General features: G+C 41.3%; 4 protein-coding genes across 4 annotated transcripts; 2 read left to right on the plus strand and 2 right to left on the minus strand.

Annotated features, from left to right (window-relative positions):
- Positions 1 to 218: 218 nt before the first annotated feature.
- BCR41DRAFT_426071 (hypothetical protein) lies at positions 219 to 2,095 on the plus strand. The gene is made up of 2 exons (XM_022030675.1): positions 219 to 1,490; positions 1,621 to 2,095. Exons 1-2 carry the CDS (start codon positions 592 to 594, stop codon positions 2,009 to 2,011), a joined length of 1,290 nt encoding a protein of 429 aa, XP_021876318.1. The 5' UTR covers positions 219 to 591; the 3' UTR covers positions 2,012 to 2,095.
- A 31-nt stretch (positions 2,096 to 2,126) lies between these two features.
- On the minus strand, positions 2,127 to 5,129 carry BCR41DRAFT_363084 (hypothetical protein). Its single transcript, XM_022025836.1, has 4 exons — positions 4,645 to 5,129; positions 4,138 to 4,501; positions 2,321 to 3,442; positions 2,127 to 2,217 (listed from the first exon to the last, which is right to left on the minus strand). The coding sequence occupies exons 1-4, from the start codon at positions 4,802 to 4,804 to the stop codon at positions 2,136 to 2,138; spliced, it is 1,728 nt and encodes a 575-aa protein (XP_021876319.1). The 5' UTR covers positions 4,805 to 5,129; the 3' UTR covers positions 2,127 to 2,135.
- Positions 5,130 to 5,686: 557 nt separating this feature from the next.
- BCR41DRAFT_426073 (hypothetical protein) lies at positions 5,687 to 11,827 on the plus strand (the record flags this gene model as incomplete). Its single annotated transcript, XM_022030676.1, has 20 exons — positions 5,687 to 7,352; positions 7,484 to 7,737; positions 7,842 to 7,935; positions 8,025 to 8,092; positions 8,182 to 8,417; positions 8,504 to 8,635; positions 8,737 to 8,868; positions 8,948 to 9,030; positions 9,162 to 9,245; positions 9,333 to 9,515; positions 9,959 to 10,022; positions 10,077 to 10,189; positions 10,270 to 10,356; positions 10,448 to 10,637; positions 10,729 to 10,889; positions 11,060 to 11,154; positions 11,256 to 11,299; positions 11,384 to 11,421; positions 11,505 to 11,629; positions 11,735 to 11,827. Exons 1-20 carry the CDS (start codon positions 5,885 to 5,887, stop codon positions 11,825 to 11,827), a joined length of 3,744 nt encoding a protein of 1,247 aa, XP_021876320.1. The 5' UTR covers positions 5,687 to 5,884.
- A 614-nt stretch (positions 11,828 to 12,441) lies between these two features.
- Positions 12,442 to 14,546, minus strand: BCR41DRAFT_206667 (hypothetical protein). Its single transcript, XM_022019928.1, has 4 exons — positions 14,295 to 14,546; positions 13,322 to 13,872; positions 12,766 to 13,239; positions 12,442 to 12,683 (listed from the first exon to the last, which is right to left on the minus strand). The coding sequence occupies exons 1-4, from the start codon at positions 14,307 to 14,309 to the stop codon at positions 12,584 to 12,586; spliced, it is 1,140 nt and encodes a 379-aa protein (XP_021876321.1). The 5' UTR covers positions 14,310 to 14,546; the 3' UTR covers positions 12,442 to 12,583.
- Between the last annotated feature and the right edge of the window lie 1,260 nt (positions 14,547 to 15,806).

Raw genomic sequence — 15,806 nt, forward strand, 5'->3', positions numbered from 1 at the left:
ACTGCAGTTTAAATAAGCAATGAGAGAGTTACTTGCTCAAGATGTGTTTGTATTTATACAAATATGTGAAGAATGTTAACGTTACTTTGTACCTGTCGGTGATGACAAAGAAGGCCCTGTCATTCTGTCGCTTAAGCGCAACTTTTTTTTTTTTTTTGACCGTTTAGTTTAAAATTGTCTGTTCTGTGGATGTGCAATTGTTGGCTGACAATTGACATCTTTATCCCGAAACCCCTTTTTCTTTCTGTTTGCTGCACCTCCTGACCTCTTTTTTGACCCACCCCTCATTTTTAGTACTTCCTTCGCGCATTCCTTTCACCATCCCTGCTCTCAGAACTTTTTCTTCTCTTTCTTCTCTTTCAACTTTTTGCCTTCACTATCCTTGATACCTTCATTTTCTCTTGTAATCTCTTATTGTCCCTCCTCCCTTCACAACCTCTGTTTAACTAACTCAATTATTAGACACGATTGAAGCAAGGACAAACTAGCACAGACCAGTAGCTCACTCCTTCTGTCTCCATTTTTCTCCCTCCATTAAAATAAGAAAACATATCCAATCAACAACACGTTGACTTCCCTTGCCCTCTTCAGATGACAAGTGAAGGAATAGGAACAGAACCAACTGCAGCCGTAGCAGCTGGAGTCAGAAATCATGACAGAAACACCGTCAATGACGTCCAACGACCCGTTACGCTCACAGTAACGACCGCAAGTGATAGCAGTAATGATTCTGTGACCTCTCCTCCAGAAGCCAGTACAGGGATCGAAGGAGTCTTCTCTACCTCAAATTTACTCACTTCAAGAGGGAACCCATCAGACAACAATAGTAACAGCAACAGTGACAGCAACGATAGTAATAATAATAATAATAATGATAATGATGTGACAGGAACTGGAGCAAATACTGAAAACACTCCTATTTCAAAATCGAGATCAAGATCCAAATCAACCTCACGTCAACAACAAACCCTCTTGACCAAAGCTTTACTCTCCTACATCAGTTTTTTTCGTGTGGTTCAGCCTTTGATCTCCTTGGCAGCCTTTGGAACCATCACCCCTGTCTTGGCATATTTCCATACCCAGACCGTTTTCCCGACGATCCAAGCAACACTCTATGTCTACACAGCCACTCTCGCCTGTTGCTCCTTATTTTTTAGCATCATTTATTTAATGGATGTTTTGTTGAAGAAACCCTTATTTTGGCCTTTTACAAACCGACATTTCCGAAGAACCAGTCGAGCGAGGATCGGAGGAGATTTAATTGTCTGCATGGTCTTTTGCGGATTATGGTTCTTGGCCCTCATCGGCTTGGTCATCGATTCCATTGGGGTTGATTGTGGAAAACTGACAGGGTTGCAAGGTATCTTGGCAGTGAATGGAAAGAGTACTCGGACTATCACAACCGTTTGTCAATTAGAGAAGGCTACCATGGGTCTTGCTGTTGCGAGCTGGGCCTGTTGGATGGGTGTCCTACTTGTTTTACTTTATGGGTAAATTCTGCATACTATTCTCTTTCCCCAGCTTCCTCAGCAAGGAATCTATGTTAACCCGAGCTTTCCCCTGCCCCCTTGTTATCCCTCTAATTTTATTTTACTTTTTTTTTTTTTTTTTTTTATGTAGGCACTTCTGGAAAAGACGCGAAGTCATTGCTGCCCGCTTGAAAGAAAGGATCGCACGGAGGCGTGCAGCTCACGATAATCATCAAAGTGCCGGCGCCACAGGCGTTAGTACTGCGATCTCACCAGACGCAACCGGCGGCATAGTCTCAACTGGATCTAATGTTTCTGGAAGAGGTGGCGCTGGCATTGGAGGGAATAACGGCGGCGAACATGGTGGCATTAGCTCTGGAGGCATTCAACAGCAGCACTCACAACAACCTTCATCAGTTTATGGTTGTCAAGATATGGAAGGTGAAGTAGGTCTTACAGGAATCATCTGCCGATATGATGATGACCAAAGCTCCTTAAACCCAACCATTCGAAGACATGACCATCCCGAAAATGCGGCATAGCCCTTATTACCAGCATCAGTACTCCCTTTTTAAATATAACCATCATTCGTAAATAGAATTAAATGTTTCTGTTTTTATTGAGATATCTTTTTTTTTTTTTTTTTTTTTTTTTTTGTTCTCGACTCTATACAGCAATCTCGGTGTTTTCTCTGCTCAATTCTTTGGAATGTAATTGCACGTTGTTATTATGGACCTTCTTGATCATCCTAATCGAATAATAATAAAAGAACGAACACAATATACGATTACTACAAACATCCTCCTGCACGTCATTTCAACGCAAAATACCAAATAAAATGTACAGCTTACCCTGATCCAAACCCTGTCCCTAAAAGCGCTGCCGCTCCTAGCGTTGTCTGCCAAAGATTTAGTCCTAACTCCTGCCTATACCAACGCCTGTTTTCCTTGTCATCAGAACCTGGACTTGTCCGCCAACATTCGACATCATCTTCATGGCAACTCTCGTTATTAATGCCTGAACCACTGCTGAAACTGTTGGCGTGCTGCTGTGTCGGGGAGTTGGGTGTAAAAGACGGCGGCGATGGTCCTCCAGAGGGTCGTAAGGGTGATGACCCACGAATTAGCATTCCTGTGTGGAGACCCACATGGATAGGAGGGTAGAGCGTTCCACCCATGCCGAGCCTTGATACTGAGACATGCGAGGCCAATGAACGTTGATCCAATGCTCTAGAAAAGAATCCTTGGTGAGGTTCAGGAATAGGACAACGTCTCCGCCTTATCCTTACTGGAGTTGACGACCCAGATGCTGATGGTGAAGTATGTGGTGAAGATGACCATGAGGATGAAGATGAAGGGGCGCATCCTTCGCCTAGATTGAACGATTGCTCCTTAGAAGTACGATCCAATATCGACCGTGCCTTGACACTCCATGACGCAAATTCTTTAGCACGCAACGAAGAAGGGCCCTGAAGAACATTGTTAGCGACAGCATCGGAAGGCAGAGGTTTAGATGTGTTTGCCTGGCATTGTGGTGGCGACCGAAGAGGCGTGGTACTGCCTGAAAAGGGTGCCGTTGGTGAGGATGGGTCATTACTGTTGAGGGTTGTTGACTCGATCTCATAGTAATGATCACGTGTATATTGTTCAGCAAGCAGTATTCCTCGTCGGCGGTAGGAAGCCTTTTGTTTGCGTGTTGCCTCTGAATCGGAGGAAGTACTATCATATTCTCTTGAGGAACATGGGGTGAAGGACCCGTGAAAGTAATTTGGAGACAAGTCACCTAGGATGGACTCTGGGTTAGAGGGTCGTAGATGAGGCGAAGTTGTAGTCGAGTAATACAGATGGGTAGGAGATGCAGGCACGAGGGGCGAAGAGCGCTGAGAGCGAGTGTCAACAGTATATATCTTTTGAGGACGTCGTCGCCGTTGCTTGAAGCTAGGCCTGGGACCTGCAGCTAGTAAAGTTGACAGGCTGTTGGTACAACATAAACAATGAAGCAATGCATTCAGCGCGTCGATGATATGAGGAATGTCATGCGATGCAAGGTTAGATTTTTTGTCGATAAAGTGTGGTGTTTCGTCCAAAATAGACAACATCGAAACATAAATTGCACCACACATTACTGTCCAAGGAGAGAGAAAAGGGAAACCAATAATCCTGAAGAAGCAAAAAAGATGAACTTTATGAGCATCTCTGGAATGCGTAAACGTGAATGTAGGATATCTGACCTTTCATTAGTATCTGACCACTCTAGCCCCAACACTTATACCCCTTTCCCCCTGCCAATCTCATTGTCATTCGCATTGTACCCCTCAACCTCAATCAGAAGTATAATAACAGTGAAGAGTGATGATAAAGTATAAACAAAGCACAAATGATGATAAACATCGCGCAGTTCGTCTTTTTTTTTTTTTTTTTTTTTTTTTTTTTTTCGTTTTTGATAAGATCTCCCTTCCCGCAAGAACCGGCTAGTTACACAGATCCTTTTTTTCATATGTCCCGTCTACGATTACAACAACGCTCAAACCCTGTTCTCCCTTTAATGCCTTATCAGTCTGCTGACCCACTTTCTTCTCTCCATTGTGTGTGTGCATGTTTGTGTATTTTTTTTTTTTTTGACTGGTCGCATCGCAAGTTTAAATAAAAAGAGCAATGACAAACATTACCTTGCGCGAAGTGCTTCTTCTACTTGCTCTTGCTCCTGTAAGGAATGATGTGACGACGATGCGGATGATGAAGAGGGGAAGCTTGTGTAATCTCCTTTCGCAGTAAAGGCGAAGGACCTGCCCTGGTGTATCTGTTGCGGATGGGATTGTGATGGCGGCTGCTGTTGCTGCTGATGTTGGAGTTGTTGTTGCTGATGACGATACTGGTATGGATATGGATGCTGTTGATGTGAGTGTTCATCTTCATAATGATAATAAGGGGGTGTATCGTAGATCATGTCGTCCTCACCATCCATATCAGAGTACTCAATCTCAGAGTAATCTTCTTCAAGAAGCTCCTTAGCAGAGAGAGAAATCCATGAGCCTTTTGTAGTCAAGCAATAGAACATATTGCAACAAACATGTTTAAACAGTAAAGTTTAAACGGTTAGTTTGAAGTATCACTCATGGCAAGTCATGGGTTGTGCGACACCTTCTTGTTCTTTCTTTTCATAAAAGAGAACTTGCCTTCACCGCAAGGTGACCCTGTGCCACTCAGTATTTGTAGCCTAGGTGAGCCTGTGGATGAGAAGCCCGGTTCATGATAGTCTGCAGTATCTGGAAAATAAAATGCTGGTGATGCCCGAGAGCGGTGTGAATTTTTGTTGGTATTGGATGTTGACGACATTTTAATAAAGATGTAGTTATGAATGTATGACAAATGTAAGATTTTATTTTGCAGGACGAGAGTATTGAAGAGTCAAAAGCACAAGGAGGATGAATGGATGGAAGGAAAGGAAAATGAAGGAAGGAGCAAGAAGAGAGAGTAAGGCAGTTTGGGCGAAGATGGGTTGGGGAGAGGGACGGGCAAGTATCAACTACGGTAACCAAGGCTGAGGTGACTGCGAATGTCTTGTATGTGAAGTGAGTAAGTGGCAAGGATAGTGTGTAACAATGGTGTGTAAAAAGATGAAGAATAAATAATGAATGAGTGAATGAGAAGTGAATGAGAGGTTGCAAAGGAAAAGGGACAAAGAACGTTTCTTATTTTTATAGTCCCCCCTTTTGCGTGATGTATGCACAAAGTCTTTGTTCCCTTCATGCCCATAATGACGACAATGATTCTTTCCTTGTCAATGTCTCTTTTGCAAAACAGCAATATAGCAGAGCATCTGACCCACCGCAGCACTCACGGCTTTGTGTCCCTGACCAACCAGACAAGCTTCTGGCTTTCTGCTGCCCCACACTTTTATTTTATTCATGGATAGCACGAGACTACCATTTCTCTTCCCCATCAATATTAAGCTGGAACCACTGGGCTAAGCTGGAACACATCCGCACAACAAAGAAATGGGCCATGCAAAATGCCATGCTTTTTTTTTACTTTGCTATGCTTCTTGCTCCGCTTTTTATTGTAATAATTGTGATTTACTTTATTTGTGCTACAAAGAAATTAGCCTTTCTATGCATTGTCATTGTCGCTGAATAAAAAAAAGTTTTTAAAATTCACATTTGTGGTGTATGCTTTACTTCTGTTATTTAATTCTCCACTTTTTTTGTTCTTTGTCCTCACATTTTCACTCATTCTCATTCTAATGTCATTGCATTTCTATTTTTTTTGACTTTCCACATATTTTAAATACGTATTTCAGTATCCCATCACCACAAATCCAACCCCCCTTTAGTCTTTTTTGTCGCACTCTCTTTCCACAAAACAAAGACAAGTAACGCTTGGCATTAAACAAAAAAATAAAAGTGGAATCAGATCATGCCATCCAGATTCGAATCTCAACACCAGACCAAAGCAATTCCTCTCGTCAGAGTTTCACTTGCGAGTGGACAGCTTCGACAGACTCGACCTCCCAATAATATTGACCGGAGCGTCGGTAAATACCAGGACGATCACGAACAGAATGGTCAGCAGCAACAACAGCAGCAAGAACACTCATCGTCACCATATGATTCTTTAAACCAGATCGATAACAGCGAACGAAGCAATGAAGTCGCACTAGCGATTCCTCGCAATGAGGATCTGACAGAAGCAGTGTTACATCTCTCACGAACTTTAGCTCATACGAAGTCTATCCCACGCCGCTCACCAAGTTCCTCCTGGCTCTTTATGATGATTTACAACTGGGCTCACACTCAAGGGACTGCAACACGGCTATACCATATCCTCTCGAAACCTATCACACTTATCAAGGAAATTCGGGGACAGAATGAAAAGGCTCTGATACAACGAGAAAAGAAGTTTGAAGTCAAGGGTATTCATCAAATTACAGAAGAACTAGATATGATGGAGGCCGATCCTGATATGGTTAATAGCGCTACTGAAATGGTCCCTGTCAGTATGATGAATGTCCACAGCGCTTCAATTATGAAAGAGTCCCTGCGGCAAGGAATGGATGATAATGACACGCAGACGACTGATTCGAGTGATGACAATGATGCAGTAACTTCAAGACAGCCTAAGCGCCAAATTAATAAGTATCCTAATCCGTTTGGGTCAGGTGTTTCTAGCTCGGATGAACTAGAGGATGATGAAGGCTGGTTTGGTCGTGGAGAGGATCGATCTAAGACAGGTCAGACAAAGACCAACTCTGTACGACTTACATCACCAAAGCTGTTGCATCATCATCAACACAATCGTCGCATTCCTGACTTCGCTACGTCCTCACTAGGCCGGGCTATGGATCATCGGCAGTTTGAGCGTGGAGAAGACATGAGGGACCAGCCCTCATGTTCTTCTCCCCTCAATGTATCCACAATCTTTAACACCTCGAGAGGCGCTACGTTTAATAATCCCTCGCCTACATTCTCGCGAGCTGGAGGTTTGGTGGATCCATGGGTCTCTGTTTCTTCTTCCTCAAGCCCCTCCACCTCATCAGTAACATCATTCTATTCGATGGAAAGATCTTCGCCTACCCCCGCTTCTTTGGAAAACTGGCAAGACCATGTACAAATGGGAATAACAAAAGCCCAAAACGAATCTAGAGAGAATAGATTTACACTGCCCCTTGAATCCCCACCATCACCACAGTCTATGGATTCCAATGACTTTGATTCTCAATCATTTCGAACCGCGCCTTCCTTGTATCTATCAAACGCATCAAATGCTAAGGACATTCAGCCAACATTCACCAACACTTCTGTTTTAGGTGACTCAATACTGTCATTGTCATCATCATTATCGTCTAGCATCCATACTCATGATCATGTTATATCATGTGAGGATGGTCTAAAATAAAGCAAACTGATTCGAATTGTGCAGCTTTTTCAAAACATATTCCTTTTTCATTCTTGCAAACCTTGAATTTTTCTTTTGTAACCATCCTTACATTCCTATACTCTATACTCTGATTGCCAGGAACTATGGACTCTGACAGAGATCACTTCGACTTACTCAATCTAGAATATCAGCAAGAGCTTTTCTTGGTCAATGGCTCGGGAAGCAACACAGTAGTGAATACAGATAATAGTTCTATATTCTCAACCACTCCTATAACTGATGCGGCTGTAACACCAGTGGTGCCAAATATTCAAGCTTCAATAACTTCACTCCGAGAACGCTTCTTATGCACTCATCCTTCGGCAGTAAAAGTCCGCAAGCGATACGAACAGGTACAATTCCACCGTTTCACCTGCTAAAAAAATAAATATAAAAAGCTCTAAGAGCTAAAGCGTATGCTTCTTTTTGTTACTTTTATGTATTTTATTCTTAAAAGAAACGATACCACCCAAGTCGCATCCATCCAGCTGATAAGCATGTCCTGCCACCAAATCCGGAACAATTACCATTGCAGGAAAGAGTCAAGTTGTGTTAGTAGAAAATGTCCTAGACCTTTATGCTTTTTTTTTTACCCTCTTCAAAGTATGCATGATTTAATGTTGAAGAAATGGTTTCATAGATCTTACTCAATTCCACATGTCCGACATTCGAAGGGCCATAGTTGAGTCTGTAAAAACTAAAGCAGAGGTACACATGAATATAGATAAAGCCCTCATCTCAAAATAAACCATCAAAAGCTTGAAATAACATCCTATTTCTATGTGGCGGATATATAGCTAGGGGCGACGATCTCCCGATTTGTTATCAGATTGAAGATTGATCCTATAGAGCTTTTAGACTTTTGTTCCAGTCTTGGAAATGACTTTTTAACTGACCCGGATTCTATCGAGCCTATTTTTCATTTAATCTGTTGGCAAATCCTACAACAAATACTCGGGGATAACTATCCACTCTTGTCTGAGCAAGTACATTTGTGCATGCGCCTCGAGCACCTCCCTAAAGCTTTTCAGAAGTATGCTTTTTTTTTTTGTTCTTGACTATTGTTGACGAGTAATATTTAGCTTACTTTTTTTTGTCCACTTATCTTCTTTTGATTAGATGTAACTTATCCAGCATTACGACTGCTTTAGAACAGACCCGCGATAATATTGGATACGACAACAATAGCTTTAATGGGTTTGTCGCAGTCACTGGCATCATAACGTCCATATTCCTTGTGGAGTATGTAATGTAAGTTTGTTACATGCAGATGGTCTGTGCGTAACCATACTAATGCATTGTAGTATGGACTACCTGCCAATTATTATTGACTTCGCCCAATTTTTTTTTAGATTTTCACAAACTTTCAAGTGTCAGAATCCAAAATGCAACAACAGGAACCATCTTCATTATTCTCCTTATTCCAAAGAATATCGCGTTATCAAACGAACGGCGGATGATGGTTTCATGGAGACAGGAACAAAGTAACCAATTATAAAGAAAATTTCACTGAGAATAAACCAGTCCATTAAATGATGCGTAACTCATTTTGCAACCCTATAGTGCGACCCTATTACAGATTGACCTCGCTTGCAGCCATTGTGGTAAAACAATGCCCGAGTCAGTACCTGATCGTGTATATATTAGTAAGCCTTTTTTTTTAAGTTTCAGGTTCATTTGATTAGTGCCTCGCAGCAGCAGTATAAAACCAGCTAACTATGTTTAATAACTATCGCCTTTGCCTTCAATTTCCTATTGACTTTCCTTTTTCGAATAGGGCACCAAACCATTTCTCTTGACTGCCTAGGCGCTAAGGAGTCTGGGGGATGCTTTACCAACCAAATCACGACACTTTTGAAGGGTAATATGATGCTTAGCTTACATGCTATTTTTTAGGCAAACAAATAGTGATTAAAAAGAATGTTTTCGAATATCAATCTCGACGTAGATGACTTAGCAGAAACAGTCTCTTTAGGCGAAACTGTCCAGATTGTAGGAAGAATATCGCGGACTGGCCCAAAGGAGACAGAGACATATGTGCACGGTGTTCATTTTGAGGTTAACAATATCTTCCGAGTAGCAGATCAAGGACCAGCGGGAATCCCGGACCGGTTTGCTACTATCATTAATAGTAGGTTGATGTTAAATAATAGTAAACAGATTTCAAATGTTTCCACCCTCGAGCTTCTATAGCTGACCAAGTACTTATTTTCATTAGAGAGCATGTCGGCATGGAATACAAGCCAAGCGATCGTGGATAATTTAGGTTAATCAATTGGCAAAGTATGAAGCTGAAAACTTCAAAGACAACGGCTAACCAGCTGATAATAGACCACATTGTACCTAGAAGTGTATATCGAAAGCTCAAGCTAGCACTTTTACTGAGGTAATTACGCTTTAAATATAATGATGGTGAAGCAGCGAATTAAAAAACATAATACAATCCATTTATTTTTAACTGATCAAAAAAAAAAAAAAAAAAAAATAGTGCCGTCTCAATTACCGATAAGAATGAAAGCGGGGGTAGCACTATTATGCAGAATAACAGGATGAGACAAACTGCTCATGTTTTAGTGGTCAACAATAGCTATGACACCGCAATCCCAGCACTTGTAGCTAGTATTGCCTCAAGCAAAAGGTAAACTGGAATCCATCGAGATATATGGCACCTGACATCGTGTCGCTAACATAGACTATGGAATACAAACCGCAGGCATGCTTTCTGGAACCATGGTGAGACTGCAGCAAGGAACCCACTCTACTCGATACGACAGCCGACGGAAAAGTGTTCAGGCAGTATCCAGTGTATGCACCCAATATACTCTTTTACATTTGCGATATGGAGCCGTAAGATTAAGCGATTGCTACTATGATACGGTATTTAGCAACTGTGCTCAGCACTGCAAAGAATGGGATTCTACTCTTTGATCTGGATCGATTGGATAAGAAAACTATCAACCACGTTGCACCGAGTAAGCCAAATTGCACAGGACTCACCCCAATACTGACGCCATTGTAGGTAGACAGCAGCATCTCATATGCACTAATATACCACTATTATAGTCCTTGAATCCACAGATGGAAATGACATTTTCATTCAATACAAGGACTGCATCCAAGCGCTTAATGCAACCTGTTGTTGCTGGGCAACTTACACTCGCATCAATATTGGCACTCCATGCAGGCTCAACAAGAATGAAATGGACCAGGGTGAAACAACGCGAGGCTTGGTGCGAAAAGTACCTTTCATTGAGTATGTCAATTGGGTTTAATTGTATAATTGCTCCAATTAAAGAAGCAAATTACTAACAGTAATACTCAATAATCTTGTGATTAAAATCCAGCGCTTTCGACATGGTAATTCTGCAGGATGAAGTCGAAGGAATTTCGAAGACGTCTCAGTTGGTTGCTGCACATACTATTCAAAAGCAATTTTTTAGCGTAGAAGATCAGGAGCGTAAACAAAAGTCTCTAGAAGAGTTGCAACAGGCATGGTTCAACAAATGTAGATTTGTATCCACTAGGAACCATGTTGTCACAGTTGGGATCCCTAGGTTTTGATGATGGTGTAACTTTTTTATCACTTGCTCATCAATTAGTACATTTGGCTCGCATCGAATATCCAAGTCAGAAGATCTTCAGAATGCGAAAATTTACTAACATCCTACTATCAAGTGATGCGCTCGAAAAACTCAGGGTTAGACAAAATTGAGTTGTCCAGTATCTCCACCATGTCAACTCTGCTGAAGCTGGCTTCCTGCCATGCCAAGGTTTGTTGTCCTCTCATCTAATGGAAACTGAATCTCCTTTGTTCAATTTAAAATATGCAAGTATCGGGGCTTGCTTATAAAAGCCCGGGTTTTCATGATAGCTCTGTTTCCGCTCAGTGGCTTCTAGAGATGATGCACTGGTCAGGTAAGGTATTGACAGGACACCATAATCTAATACGCTTGGCACGTTTGATACAAAGAATGTTGATTTAATTTTGTTCCTTGATAGCATCATGATGATAGAAGAGACACTAGCGGCGCGCTTTGGTAAGGCAATATAGGGCTGCGTTTTTCTAAGTTGACGGGATACTAGACTAAATTCATCAAATAATTTTGCTTACAACAAACAGGAACTTCACGGTTAGGATTTGTTCCTTTAATGGATGGCAAAGAGAATGTCACACGTCTATATGGTCAATCACAAGCCCTCGATAGAAATCCCACCGTATCCGTTGTTCCCTTGTTGTCTTCTATGGTGCGCTGAAAAAGAAGTCTGCTTCTCTATCGACGTAATGGCATATTCACCTCAGAAACTGATCGCACATCTATTCTGAAATCACCTTTACTTAAATCCAAAAAGGAGGATGATATGGACATAGACATGCAAGTGGTTGATTTCAGCGTTCCTATCACCATTGAAGAGGAGAGGAATATGGTCATTGAGCGCATGTGAGTGCCATTCGATGATTTGTTTATCTTTTTTTTCTATTCTTTTTTAAAGCAAAATGACCAATGCTGTCCTGCCTCTATTCTGTCCTCCTTAGGCACTCTCACTTGATGAGAATCATAACTGAACAAATGTAGCAATTACAATTATCTTCCGTATTCCTTATCACTGAGCAGAGAGTAATAAATCAGAACAGCATGGTTTTACAATTATTTTTTATTCGTTGAAGATTCCTGAATTCATGCTATTTAGTACTTATCATGAAGCCTTAATAGTTTATGAGATATACAAAGAAAAAAAAGTCCAGCAATCTAATTATCAATAAAACATAAAAATAGGATTTTAGTTCTTTTTTGTACACTTTTTGGCTTCATTTTTGGCCACTTCAAGACGTTGCTTCAATAACAGAGAAGGTTGCATCAGAAAGAAAAAGAATAATCCACATCGTATATTGAGAGTAGCGATTCATTATATTCATCGTTTGCGGTTACAACAATAAAAAATAAAAAGCAAGATAATGTTAAGGCTTTGCACATGTGTGCTATATAAATGTCCTTTCATACCTGTTGAAAGCTCTATGGAAAAGGATTAAAGAATGAATGATGTACAGAACGGAGGAATGAGATGAGGTTGATCAGGTCCTAAGAAAATTTTTTTATTGAAGTCTTTTTGATTACTTAAGGGTTTGTTATTCATTGATATATTGAAAGCAAAAAGGTATACAGAAAACTTTGCAGCTTCAGTATATGAATACCAAATATGCTATTCATGTCCGAGGCCTCGGTTCTTGGCACGGATGATCGCTTCGATGGGTTGTGTGATGCCCTCACCTGTCGCACCCAAACCGACTCCAGGGGTCCACCTATTTGAGACAAAAGTAACATATTAACACCTTTATTTTGTCTTTTTTTTTTTTTTTTTTTTTTTTTTTACAAAAAACTTACCCCAGCTTTGACAGCATGCGATGGCCCACATTATCAACAGAAATAGCAGATGCTGAAGCACCAACGATTGATCCGGGGACTGCCATGCTAGATCCGCTATTACGTCCTTTTTTGTTATTTCGGTTGTCCTTGTAGCCACCTTGACCTCCTCTGCCTCCTCCACTGTTCCCATTGTTCCCATTACCATGCTCATAGCCACTTTTGCGACTATTACTGCCTTGGAATTGAATAGAAAGTGCCTTCAACTCATTCTCAGATTGGTTCAAAAGCTTGTTAACATTGACAGGGTTGATAGGCATTTTGGTGCGATCAGTCTTGATCAGGATCGGGTAACGGCGCTTGCCAGAGCCAACGCTTTCAGACTTCAGATTGTAATGATTACACAGCAGATGGATCTTACGACGAAGAGGTTTGGGCATGGGAGGCAGATGCAGATTGTCACTACTACGGTCTTTGACAAAGTGCTCAATTTGCCTAAAAATGATAATAATACATGTTAAAATTTACATATTCACTTTTTTTTTTTTTTTTTTTTTTTTTTTTTTTCTTCGCTTACCGATTAAGATCCATAAGAGTTTCAAAGCTGCCACCATGAGGCTCCTTCTTTTTGTTACTATTCTTCTTCTTTTTTTGCTTGCCACCAGCCACGGAGCTTGCCAATAAAAAGTCATCATCTGAGTCATAAATGTCATATCCTTTTGCTCTCGACGCGAATCGCCTGCTAGCGCCATCACCGTCCTGGATGGCTCCAGATCGCCAAAGTGGCAGAATATTTTCTAGTTCATCACGAAGTAGGTCATCTACTTTGCGCCTCTGACGCTTATCACTCATAATAGAGACGCCCCCTTTCCTGAAGTCTAGCTTCTTGGTAGTACGGATATTGTCCTCATAATCTTGCTCAAAATCATAATCAAGCTCATCTTCATCGAAGTCGCAGTCATCATCCTGTTCAGTATCAAATCCGCCGGATACCTGTTGCTCATAATCGGAGTCATCCGGTTCCAAGCCGCCTATGTCTTTTGAATGTCCATTTCTGCCTGTGTGAAGCCCCTTCAAGGCGCCGAGCAATGACTCCAATTGGCCTAAGCTTTCTGCATCTTTGGTATTCTATTTGGAGTCCGGTTGGCGTAGGAAGAGAAAAAACTTACATTAGGCCCTAGACTTGGCAAGGGAGAAATCAAGGATGTAAAATGATAAACCAACGTTACAAAACGAGATGGCCTTTTTTTTTTTTTTTTTTTTTTTTTTTTTTACCGCAATATAGTCCTGGATTGCCGACATGTCATCCTCCTCCTTCTCATCTTCGCTCAATCCCTCCAGCATCATTGGGCCATCATCATCATTCCCTACAATCATCTGCTTATTCAACTGTCTCTCTTTTTGGTTTCTACCACCGCGCTTTGATCGGTGCGCTTTCTTCTTTGGTTTTTCTGTGATTGGCGTTACCCGCGGGTCTGAGGACGCAATGGTTTCCATATTTGCTAAAGCTTCCTTGTTTTTGACTTTGTTGTTACTGTTGCTATTATTACCTTTATGGACTCCATCGCTGAAAGTTGATGTGACTTTCACTTCGACTGCTTGTGTACATGATTCCAACAATGCTCCATCCTGTACGGTTTCCAGCTTGCTGGAAGCCACCCCTACCACTTCAGCTTGGACTTGAGCCTCGTAGGTAGTTTCCGAAATAGATTCGGATAAGTTTTCAATTTCATCCGCATGCACTTTGATATTCCCTTCTGCCTCTATCGCTTGTATCAGTTCTTCGGATTGTGTCATGGTTACATCCAAAGCTGAAATCGCAAGTGGCTCCATATATTCACCAAGAATGTCTGCAACGGCTTGCTGGGCTTCAATCCGCTGTTGCTGTTGCTGTTTCTGTTGCTGTTTATGATGCTCCTGAGCATCTGTCTTTGAACTTGCCCCATTACCAATCTCGTGTTCATTATCTTCCTCAATCCAATTAAATTGCTGCATTAAAAATTCTTCATCAGATTCATCTAGCAAACATTTCATTATGAGGGGGAAAAGAAAAGGAGCGTCAGAAAATAGTTCTGATTCGCTAAGTACGGTTTTTTTTTTTTTTTTTTTTTTTTTTTTTGCTACTGTTTCTATTAATTTGAACTCAATAAGGCTGATTTACCTTCATCAACCTCTCGGTTGATCAGATCATCACTGCTATCGATTTCCGATTCATATTCGCTGCGTTGATCACTCTCATTATTCTCTTGCTTTTGACACTGATCCTGATCCTGATCCTGATCCTGGTTCTGATTATAATCCTCATCCTGACGTAGTACAGTTGGGTCCGTGAGTGAGGTAGCTCTGTTGAAAACGACGCTCCTTGGTTTACTATACTGGCTAGCACCCTTCGAGGACTCCCCTCGACTGTTGAAAGTCCTGTTGTTACGGATATCATTGCTTTTGTAGTCAGAAGGTGGTGGCCAGAAATGGTGCTTTGATTTTTTGCCATTTCCATTTTGTTTTGGTACTGGACGGAATCCAATAAAGCCGAGCCCTTCTCGGTTTCCAGATGTTGACTGTAATATTCCTTCATTTCCACCTTTGCGACCGGCCTTAGCCCGTTGAATACGGCTATAAATCTCCTCCTCTGTTGAGCGTTGTCTCTGTTGATGTTGATGATTCCCTAGAAAGACATTTGCAAAAACAAATTCGAAAGATTGATCCGCCCACAGAGAAAAGATCGAATGTCAACAATAATAAGAGAGTTACAGGGTATCGAAAGATCGAGTAGATCTATTACTGAGCGGGGACATCACAATAATAATAATAAAAATAAAATAAAAAAGGATTTTTTCTTAGGCTATTCAAGTGAAGCACATACGGCCAACGAGAGAAAGATAGTCGTCGTTATCATCGTCATAGAGATCAGCACATTCAGTATTGTAGCCTCGCCTTGAGTTTTTGCTTCCTCGTGCTCCACCTCGAGAAGACTGTGAGTTAAAGTGGCCGCCTCGTTTTCCTTTATCGCCTCCTCGTCCTGATTTGCCACCTCTTCCTGGCATGATATTGTATTAAGCTTA

The sequence above is a fragment of the Lobosporangium transversale genome, assembly GCF_002105155.1.
Source record: "Lobosporangium transversale strain NRRL 3116 chromosome Unknown BCR41scaffold_60, whole genome shotgun sequence".
Lineage (NCBI taxonomy): Eukaryota > Fungi > Mortierellomycota > Mortierellomycetes > Mortierellales > Mortierellaceae > Lobosporangium > Lobosporangium transversale.